At 41.5% G+C, this 11,699-nt stretch overlaps 1 protein-coding gene across 1 annotated transcript; it reads right to left on the minus strand.

The window, feature by feature from the left end:
• Positions 1–316: 316 nt before the first annotated feature.
• Positions 317–10,927, minus strand: LOC131936328 (Golgi-associated plant pathogenesis-related protein 1-like). Its single transcript, XM_059293255.1, has 5 exons — positions 10,760–10,927; positions 9,742–9,833; positions 6,701–6,852; positions 3,133–3,216; positions 317–498 (listed from the first exon to the last, which is right to left on the minus strand). Exons 1-5 carry the CDS (start codon positions 10,811–10,813, stop codon positions 329–331), a joined length of 552 nt encoding a protein of 183 aa, XP_059149238.1. The 5' UTR covers positions 10,814–10,927; the 3' UTR covers positions 317–328.
• Between the last annotated feature and the right edge of the window lie 772 nt (positions 10,928–11,699).

Below are 11,699 nucleotides of genomic sequence, written 5' to 3' on the forward strand. Positions count from 1 at the left end.
TAAGGCTATTGAAAGTTCATCAGGGATGTGCTAAGTTTGGTGCTAAGGCCATTGAAAGATCATCAGGGATGTGCTAAGTTTGTGCTAAGGCCATTGAAAGATCATCTGGGATGTGCTAAGTTTGGTGCTAAGGCCATTGAAAGATAATCATGGGTGTGCTAAGTTTGGTGCTAAGGATATTGAAAGATCATCAGAAGTGCACTGAGCTTGGTGCTTGGGCCGTTAAAAGATCATCAAGGGCGTGCTAAATTTGGTGCTTGGGTCATTAAGATCATCAGAAGTGTGCTAAGCTTGGTGCTATGGCCATTGAAAGATCATCAGAAGTGTGCTAAGTGTGGCTCTCGGACCCCTGGTGTGGCAGGACGTTTGTTGTGAACTCCCCTACAACATTTCCGGGCGGGAAGTAGCTGACCACGACGATGGAGCGGCCATCTCTAGCCTGGGACCTGCCTACCCCTATCTCTGTGGAGTTACGCCACACCATCTGCGTGAAGTGTCCTGAAAATATATACACAACACTTCGTTACTTTCCGTACAATTATAACATTTCTTATTGATTAATCGTCTTATCTTTAAAACCAGTATGTCGTAAAAGTCTATGTATTTAAACTGTCCAAATGTTTACAAGTTTGAATATTTTTATATTTATTTGTTAGGGTCTAGAGATTAGAATATCTCAAATATGTGTAGAATTTTGAAATACATACTGTTGTAAAGAATAGAGATTCATTTGGGGTTAAAAGGCTTTGTAAAGGGTGGGGTGGGCGTATTGGCATGTTGTCGAATATTGGTTTGTATTTTGCAGCCGACAGACCGTTTTCCAACTGGATACTGGGTCGTCTAGTTTGAATTAAATCACAACACGTGTGTTTTATATAACGAGAAGTTAGAACTCGAACACACGTGGTCGAGTTGGCACAGTTCGCTGAGAGTTAATCAGCCTCGCACTATATACACTATAAAAAATATTAAATTTGATATGTCTATTTTGTTTTAAAATTGAGCTAATTATCAATCGCTTGAATTAAGTTACTGAATTATATTCGCTGTCACTATAGGGAAGTTTAACCGTGGTCTATTTATAACCTATTTGATGGCTGGTCAGATAGAAGAGCACATGACTGCCAACCCGAAAGTTTCGATTTCGGATCCAGGGCTAAAATCCGGAGGACGTACCTACTCTAGTCCACCCTGACTGTATTGGATACCCGCTCGTAGTGGTGCAAGTAACGACTATCATTTAACATATTGAGATTAAGCTTGTGGGCTTTAACTGTGAACCTGCCTTCGATAACAATAGGGCTTGTGGGCTTTACCTGTGAACCTACCTGCGGTAACAATAGGGCTTGTGGGCTTTACCTGTTGACCTACCTGCCGTAACAATAAGGCTTGTGGGCTTTGACTGTGGACCTACCTGCGGTAACAATAGGGCTTGTGGGCTTTGACTGTGGACCTACCTGCGGTAACAATAGGGCTTGTGGGCTTTGACTGTGGACCTACCTGCCGTAACAATAGGGCTTGTGGGCTTTGACTGTGGACTTACCCTTTGTAACAATAGGGCTTGTGGGCTTTGACTCTGGACTAACCTGCCGTAACAATAGGGCTTGTGGACTTTGACTGTGGACCTACTTTCGGTAACAATACGGCTTGTGGGCTTTGACTGTGGACTTACGTGCGGTATCAATAGGGCTTGTGGGCTTTGACTGTGGACCTACCTGCCGTAACAATAGGGTTTGTGGGCTTTGACTGTGGACCTACCTACGGTAACAATACGGCTTGTAGGCTTTGACTGTGGACCTACCAGCTGTAACAATTGGGCTTGTGGGCTTTGACTGTGGACCTACCTGCGGTAACAATAGGGCTTGTGGGCTTTGACTGTGGACCTACCTGCCGTAACAATAGGGTTTGTGGGCCTTGACTGTGGACCTACCTGCGGTAACAATAGGGTTTGTGGGCTTTGACTGTGGACCTACCTGACGTAACATTAGGGCTTGTGGGCTTTGACAGTGGACCTGCCTGCTCTAATACTAGGGCTTGTGGGCTTTACCTGTTGACCTACCTGCGGTAACAATAGGGCTTGTGGGCTTTGACTGTGGATCTACCTGCAGTATCAATAGGGCGTGTGGGCTTTGACTGTGGACCTACCTGCCGTAACAATAGGGCTTGTGGGCTTTGACTGTGGACCTACCTGCGGTAAGAATAGGGCTTGTGGGCTTTGACTGTGGACCTACCTGCGGTAAGAATAGGGCTTGTGGGCTTTGACTGTGGACCTACCTGCGGTAACAATAGGGTTTGTGGGCTTTGACTGTGGACCTACCTGCTGTAATACTAGGGCTTGTGGGCATTGACTGTGGACCTACCTGCGGTAACAATAGGGTTTGTGGGCTTTGACTGTGGGCCTAAATGCGGTAACAATAGGGCTTGTGGGCTTTGACTGTGGACTTACACTTTGTAACAATAGGGCTTGTGGGCTTTGACTGTAGACCTACCTGCGGTTACAATAGGGCTTGTGGGCTTTGACTGTGGACTTACACTTTGTAACAATTGGGCTTGTGGGCTTTGACTGTGGACTTACACTTTGTAACAATTGGGCTTGTGGGCTTTGACTGTGAGCCTACCTGCGGTAACAATAGGGCTTGTGGGCTTTGACTGTGGACCTACCTGCGGTAACAATAGGGCTTGTGGGCTTTGACTGTGGGCCTACCTGCTGTAACAATAGGGTTTGTGGGCTTTGACTGTGGCCTACCTGCGGTAACAATGGGGTTTGTGGGCTTTGACTGTGGACCTACCTGCGGTAACAATAGGGTTTGTGGGCTTTTACTGTGGACCTACCTGCGGTAACAATAGGGTTTGTGGGCTTTGACTGTGGACCTACCTGCAGTAACAATGGGGTTTGTGGGCTTTGACTGTGGACCTACCTGCGGTAACAATAAGGCTTGTGGGCTTTGACTGTGGACCTACCTGCGGTAACAATAGGGTTTGTGGGCTTTGACTGTGGACTCACCTGCGGTAACACTAGGGCTTGTGGGCTTTGATTGTGGACCTACCTGCCGTAACAATAGGTTTGTGGGCTTTGATTGTGGACCTACCCGCGGTAACAATAGGGTTTGTGGGCTTTGATTGTTGACCTACCTGCGGTAACAATAGGGCTTGTGGGCTCCACCCCGAAGACAAAATTCCTGACCTCCGAGTACCACTGGTCACACACCTCCTGTGCTAGAGTGACAAGATCAGACAACTCTTGTGACAAGATGAGACAACTCTTGTGACAAGATAAGACAACTCTTGTGACAAGAAAAGACAACTCTTGTGACAAGATGAGACAACTCTTGTGATAAGATAAGACAACTCTTGTGACAAGAAAAGACAACTCTTGTGACAAGATGAGACAACTCTTGTGACAAGATGAGACAACTCTTGTGATAAGATAAGACAACTCTTGTAACAAGATAAGACAACTCTTGTGACAAGAAAAGACAACTCTTCTGACAAGATAAGACAACTCTTGTAACAAGATAAGACAACTCTTGTAACAAGAAAAGAGAACTCTTGTAACAAGAAAAGACAACTCTTGTAACAAGAAAAGACAACTCTTCTGACAAGATAAGACAACTCTTGTGACAAGATGAGACAACTCTTGTGACAAGATAAGACAACTCTTGTGACAAGAAAAGACAACTCTTGTGACAAGATGAGACAACTCTTGTGATAAGATAAGACAACTCTTGTGACAAGAAAAGACAACTCTTGTGACAAGATGAGACAACTCTTGTGACAAGATGAGACAACTCTTGTGATAAGATAAGACAACTCTTGTAACAAGATAAGACAACTCTTGTGACAAGAAAAGACAACTCTTCTGACAAGATAAGACAACTCTTGTAACAAGATAAGACAACTCTTGTAACAAGAAAAGAGAACTCTTGTAACAAGAAAAGACAACTCTTGTAACAAGAAAAGACAACTCTTCTGACAAGATAAGACAACTCTTGTGACAAGAAAAGACAACTCTTGTGACTAGAAAAGACAAATATTGTTACAAGAAAAGACAACTATTGTGACAAGAAAAGACAACTCTTGTGACTAGAAAAGACAACTCTTGTAACAAGAAAAGACAACTCTTGTAACAAGAAAAGACAACTCTTGTGACAAGAAAAGACAACTATTGTGACAAGAAAAGACAACTATTGTGACAAGAAAAGACAACTCTTGTGATAAGAAAAGACAACTCTTGTGACAAGAAAAGACAACTATTGTGACAAGAAAAGACAACTGTTATGACAAGAAAAGACAACTCTTGTGACAAGATAAGACAACTCTTGTGACAAGAAAAGACAACTCTTCTGACTAGATAAGACAACTCTCCTGACAAGATAAGACAACTGTTATGACAAGAAAAGACAACTCTTGTAACAAGAAAAGACAACTCTTGTGACAAGAAAAGACAACTATTGTGACAAGAAAAGACAACTATTGTGACAAGAAAAGACAACTCTTGTGACTAGAAAAGACAACTCTTGTAACAAGAAAAGACAACTCTTGTAACAAGAAAAGACAACTCTTGTGACAAGAAAAGACAACTATTGTGACAAGAAAATACAACTGTTCTGACAAGAAAAGACAACTCTTGTGACAAGAAAAGACAACTCTTGTGATAAGAAAAGACAACTCTTGTGACAAGAAAAGACAACTATTGTGACAAGAAAAGACAACTGTTATGACAAGAAAAGACAACTCTTGTGACAAGATAAGACAACTCTTGTGACAAGAAAAGACAACTCTTCTGACAAGATAAGACAACTCTCCTGACAAGATAAGACAACTGTTATGACAAGAAAAGACAACTCTTGTAACAAGAAAAGACAACTCTTGTGACAAGAAAAGACAACTATTGTGACAAGAAAAGACAACTATTGTGACAAGAAAAGACAACTATTGTGACAAGAAAAGACAACTCTTGTGACAAGAAAAGACAACTCTTGTGATAAGAAAAGACAACTCTTGTGACAAGAAAAGACAACTATTGTGACAAGAAAAGACAACTGTTATGACAAGAAAAGACAACTCTTGTGACAAGATAAGACAACTCTTGTGACAAGAAAAGACAACTCTTCTGACAAGATAAGACAACTCTCCTGACAAGATAAGACAACTGTTATGACAAGAAAAGACAACTCTTGTAACAAGAAAAGACAACTCTTGTGACAAGAAAAGACAACTATTGTGACAAGAAAAGACAACTATTGTGACAAGAAAAGACAACTATTGTGACAAGAAAAGACAACTGTTATGACAAGAAAAGACAACTCTTGTGACAAGATAAGACAACTCTTGTGACAAGAAAAGACAACTCTTCTGACAAGATAAGACAACTCTCCTGACAAGATAAGACAACTGTTATGACAAGAAAAGACAACTCTTGTAACAAGAAAAGACAACTCTTGTGACAAGAAAAGACAACTCTTGTGACAAGAAAAGACAACTATTGTGACAAGAAAAGACAACTCTTGTGACTAGAAAAGACAACTATTGTGACAAGAAAAGACAACTCTTGTGACAAGAAAAGACAACTCTTGTGACAAGAAAAGACAACTCTTGTGACAAGAAAAGACAACTCTTGTGACAAGAAAAGACAACTCTTGTGACAAGAAAAGACAACTCTTTGTATATCAGGATTTCATCATGGGATGTAACCACAGAGTAAATTCAACTCAAGTTTTAATAAGACTCACGTGTATATGCATGTACACATATCACGTTTGTACACAATTTATGTTTGTATACAACTCAAGTTAATTAGGCCTAAATGTGTGTACGTATGCTCATGTACAGATTTCACGTCTGTACATGTACACAACTCACTTTTTACAAAACTCACATTTGTACATATACACCATTCACGTTTGTACTTGTGCACGACTCAGGTGTGTACATGTACACAACACACATGTGTACAAGTACACGACTCACGTTTGTACATGTATATATTCACGTGTGTCCATGTGCACAACTGAAGTGTGTACTTGTACACAACTCGTATGTGTACATATACAATAATCGCGTTAATACATGTACATAACTCACTTTTGTACATGTATCCAACTCAGGTGTGTACATGTACACAATTACCACTGTACACTATTCATACCGTATATGACGTACACGATTCACGCGTGTACATGCGCACTACTCGCGTATGTACACTACACAACACACTTTTGCAAATGTACACATTTCACGTCTGTACATGTACACGACTCACGTTTTTAGATGTACACTACTCACGTATGTACATATAAACATTTCACATGAGTACATGTACACGACTAAAGTTTGTATTCGTATACGACTCACGTGTGAAAATGTACATAATTCCCGTTTTACTAGACTCACGATTGTACACCTAACTCTCTTGTACACCCAACTCACGTGTGTACATGACTCACGTGTGTACATGACTCACGTGTGTACATGTACATGACTCAATTATGTACATGTACACGACTCACGTTTGTACATGTACATAACTCAATTGCGTACATGTACACTACACACATTTATCCAAGACTCACATTTATACACTTAACTCACTTGTGTACATGTAAATGATTCACGTTTGTACACGTACACGACTCACGTTTGTACATATACATGACTCAATTGTGTACATGTACACGACTGACGTGTGTACACGACTCACGTTTGTACATGGACTTGTTGTATGTCCACTTCATGGCGATGTTCTCGCCTATCCTGGTCCCCTTGTACTTGTTGCCACTGTGGGCCAACTCGGGGAGTGTAGCCAGTTTGTCCGCCCAGCCTTGGGTCAGCGTGCAGAGCTCCTCGTTCAATCTGGACAAGGGAACAAACTTTACGTCATTAAGTCAGAGGCGTAGCTAGGGGGTGGTATGGGGGGGGGGTCGCTACGACTCTGCATTAAGTTGTGCAACGGTGGAGTGAAGGATGGTGAACTAGTTACTCCAGTGTTAGAGTTAGGGTAAGAGTAGTGTTTGTAAAAACAGTGAGAGAAAAAATAACTATTTTTCAAATGTGTTATTAGAAAGCCCCGATATTAAAATGGTAAAAAAAACAACACAGAATGACATTTTCCTGGCCAAACAATCAGGACAACTTGAAGATTTAGTTACATGATACATAGTTTACATTTTTCTAATTCAAGCCATATCACTACAATATGTTGTAGTTACTGAATATGTAATGTACATTTTTCTAACTCAAGCTATAGCACTACAATATGCTGATGTATAGCCGGTGATATTCTGGATACGAAGCCTCATTTAAGAAACTGTTTAAGGACATAGAACCGACCTAGATGCATTGGAAAACGTGTTTTATTTAAATTGCTGTTGCAAGGTCAGCGGGTGGGGTGGAGGTGGGACGGGTACGGGTACGGGAAGGGGGAGTAAGTCAAGTATATATGATGTAACAGTTCAATATAAGTTGTTTTGTCTCCACTGACATTGGCTACAATAACACATAGAGTTGACTTAAATTCAAGAGACAGAACATGGAAATTAAACTCTCGCTCCTGTCGATATAGTTTGCGATATTTTTTTTAAAACTTACAAATTCGTCATGGTCCCTTAACCCTTACTGTGGTTGTCGAGGCACCACAGTTAATTAATTTTAAAATTCTACACCATCTCTGCCAGTCTGTAGATTTCTAACTAAAAAAAAATAGTTCGAACCATCAGTTCAAATCCACAAGACCAGTGTTTCTTTCGGGCATCTCTTCGGGGATGGAAGGGGGGGGGGGGGAACCAAAGCACGTATACCTCCTCTCCAACCCCGAACGAAATAAAATTCATAAATTATATACTTTTACCCGTGTCCGCCCCTCCCCCTTTCGGAAATTTAGTACACCCCCTAAAGTTTAAAAGAGAAAAAAAAGCCTGAAAGAAACAATTCGCATGACGCCCTAGAGCCCACCCTGATATGTGGGAAAGTAAATGCCGAAGGGAATACTGCTCACCTTACTACCCTAGAAAAACAGATCAACTCTACTTCGTCTGCACCAAAGACCTGGTCTGAAAGTTTTAATTTTGTTAACCGCTCGACCACCGCTATTCACCCATCACCGTCACTACCTACTTCGCCACCTTATAACAACAACGTATATCTTATAACTATCATCCTGTCATACCCATCTTCACACTTTGTCGTCACTACCTACTACGCCACCTTATTACAACGTATATCTTATAACTATCATCCTGTCATACCCCTCTTCACATATCGCCGTCACTACCTACTACGCCACCCATATTACACAACGTATCTTTTATAACTATCACCCTGTCGTACCCCTCTACGTCACCCTTATAACACAACGTATATCTTATAACTATCATCCTGTCATACCCCTCTTCACCCTTCACCCTCACTACCTACTACGCCACCCATATAACACAACGTATATCTTATAACCGCCATCCTGTCATACCCCTCTTATAAACAAGCGATGCCGCCTGCCAACCACCCAATGCCCATTGTTTACAACGTTCCATGTAAAGTCTTTATATCACTCTATAAATACCTGCCGTATCTTTTACTTATCTCTATACGTAGACTTAAGATAGAAGACGCGCTATAAATGATGAGTAACAAGAGAGGAAGAAAATTTCAAGAATTAAATTGAGCCAATCAAGTCGGTTCCAGAGTTTCTTCCAGGCATCTCTACCGCACCCCCCCCCCCCCCCCCGAGCTATATTGGATTTATATAGAATACATATACTTTTACCAGTTTACCCTCTCCCCCGAAAATATCAAGTCCACCCCTACTCCGGAGAAAAAAGTCTGGAAGAAACACTGGTCGGTTCTAAAACTCCCCTCCTAAGTTTTAGAGATATTACCTTATGACGTCATACGACTCTATTCATAACGCCTTGTTATTGTCAACAATAAACACTCATTTTTTGTCGTTACCATGGTAACGTGATAAATCATACAGCAGTAAATGTATAAGAGGAAGCCATGTTTCATTGTCCCCCCCCCTTCCGACACACGACGGTAGCGATAACTCGCACCATACGTACTTGCGAGATTAACTGAAATAGCGCGTGATTTGATGTGCGCATTAAGTTTACACCAAGGCGCACGCGATTTGCGCATAAAATTTAACCCATTTATGTTGGCCATTAATAATTTTTTCTTGAACTTACGAAGGTAATTTCAAGAAAATAGCGCTAAGAACTTTAAAAATAAATTTGAAGTTTTTTTTTTTAAAGTATGCATTTATCGGGCGAACAATTCAATTAAATCCAACTAGGTTAACAATTCTTTTGTGTCCACATAAAACACTATAGAATACTTTTTGACAGGCACTGCCGCTGTTAAGAGCTTACTTGGGGGTAAGTGGGGGGGGGGGGGGGGTAAGGCCAAGATGGAAAGTTGAGTGTATAAGACGCTGATGGAGTATGTAATTTAATGTAGATTAAGCCTTTAGTATGTTCTAATCTTAGAAGACATAAAAAGAAAGAGAGCAAGAGAGAGCGAGAGAGAGAGAGAGAGAGAGAGCGAGGGAGAGAGAGAGTGTGGGTGGTACCAATACGCGCCATGTTTTCTAAGAACTATTCCATTCAAGATTGCGAAACGAACAAGTCTCCCCACTATGTTATGCAAATAGAAATGGTGATTTCGAACCTCGGTTCATGGGTGGGGGAGGGGGGGGTGGGGGGCCGAACACTGTGTGTCCACCTTGACTTATTAAGCCGCCATTACCGTAAGGCGTAGGCCTTGTGTCGCCTCCTGCAGTCGTTGTGGACCCTGACCACCTCCTCGGAGAACTCCTGGTAGGAGAGGATCCCTGGTTTCTGGTGAACAAAACATTTAAAATTTGATGAAATTGAAAGTAAAAACTGTAGCAGTGTTTCTTTCAGTGGTAGGAGAGGATCCCTGGTTTCTGGTGAACAAAACATTTAAAATTTGAAAACATTGAAAGTAAAAACTGTAGCTGTGTTTCTTCCAGGCATCACTTCAGTGGGGCTCAGCCCCCCCCCCCCCCCCCCCCCCCGCAGAAAATCTACCACTCCCCCCCCCCCAACGAAATAAAATGTTTATAGAAAACATACCTTACCAGTGTCCGCCCCCCCCCCCCCCTCCCCGGAAAATTTAGTCCACCCCCCTCCCACGGACATTTCAGGTCCCCCCCCCCCCTCCTTCCAGAGAAAAAAGTCTGGAAGAAACACAGAACTGTATGCCTCGGCTATTTTCATGCTAAACTGTTGGAATGGACAAAAACATCCCATAAATCCTAATCCTAATCCTAGAACTAAATGCTTAGTAAAGATTCTTCTTTCGACTTCGGGATTCATTGGGCAGATGGAATAGAGTTCATATGTTTCTTTACGTCGGCCTATGAATGGATGGTGTGGTCAGCATTATGCCCAGCCTTCTGTACTTTCCCTAACATCAGTCAGGTACCCATCAGAGCTGGGTGGACTCCTACAGTCACAAATCCAGAGATCCGAATTTGAGACCTTCGGTGTAGCAGCCAAACGCTCAACAATTCAACCACACAGTTCCACCTTTCAAACTAAAGTTTTTACTTATTTATTTTTACGACGGCTAAGAAAGCAAAATTTACAAAAACACGTTAATCCGTGTCAACAATAAAGACACTGATTTCCGTTTACTCATTGATGTCCCTCCCCAGCCAAAACTAACCTGACCGACTTCTGAATCAGCCTGCACCCCCCCCTCTCCCCAACCACACGAAGACAACAGGGAGATAACTCACCCACACGGGGGGTAAGCCGTTCTGGAGGTAATCTAACAGGGCGAAGAACGACATGATGATGGTTGAGATGACCTATGGCGTCCACAGCCTCAGCAATGTTATTTATTCCATGCTAGAGCTTTTAGAAGCGGGAATGTGTAAACATTTGTATACAGGATGTGGTAGTACGTCATTGGGTTATGTGTTGTTTTAAAATTCGAGACTCTAATTAAAATAAAACAAATATTCGAAAGTAAAACAATTTTTTAGCGCAATTTCCATTCTGGAGAATTGCGTTTATTAACCCGTCATTTCTGGATGGATGAATGGATGGATGGATGGATGAATGTATGAATGAATGTGTGTCCGCAGCTTTAAGTCGTATCTCCTCCTCAACGAAGCAATATCGATGACTAGTTCCAAAAGCGATTATGTTAAGCAAGTTACGAGGATGAGCATAGGCCATAAAAATTCCGGGTTTCTTTCATGGATTTCCCGGAAAAGCCAAAAAGCCTCGAAAAAATGCAGTTTTTGGCCTATATCTCAGCAACCAGACCACTTAGCGACTTGAAACATGTACCAATCGATTCCGGCCATAATTTAGAACAATATTGCCGAAGAAAGTTTTCAAAAATATCCTTTCGTTCGGTCACAAAATTTTTTTTGAATTAATTAAAATTTGGACCGAATTAGTAGGCATTTTTTCCAACCACACCACACGCGTCATCACGTTCAATAGCTGCGCCATCGCGTTCCATGGCTGCGCCATCACTTTCAGTAGGCGCGCAATGGTTTTTAGTCATGTTACTCTATTGTAAATAAAACATGTAAAATACTGAATTTTTTTTAAATAAAAAACGTTTTAATAACTAACCAATGGTTTTACTAGCCCTGCTCTTGATTTACGCTACGACAGAGCTATTTTTAGATAACACAAGGAAATTGCGCTAAAATTGTCACT

Source organism: Physella acuta, unplaced genomic scaffold (assembly GCF_028476545.2).
Source record: "Physella acuta isolate Inbredline_101_S28 unplaced genomic scaffold, ASM2847654v3 ptg000175l, whole genome shotgun sequence".
NCBI classification, from domain to species: Eukaryota; Metazoa; Mollusca; class Gastropoda; family Physidae; genus Physella; species Physella acuta.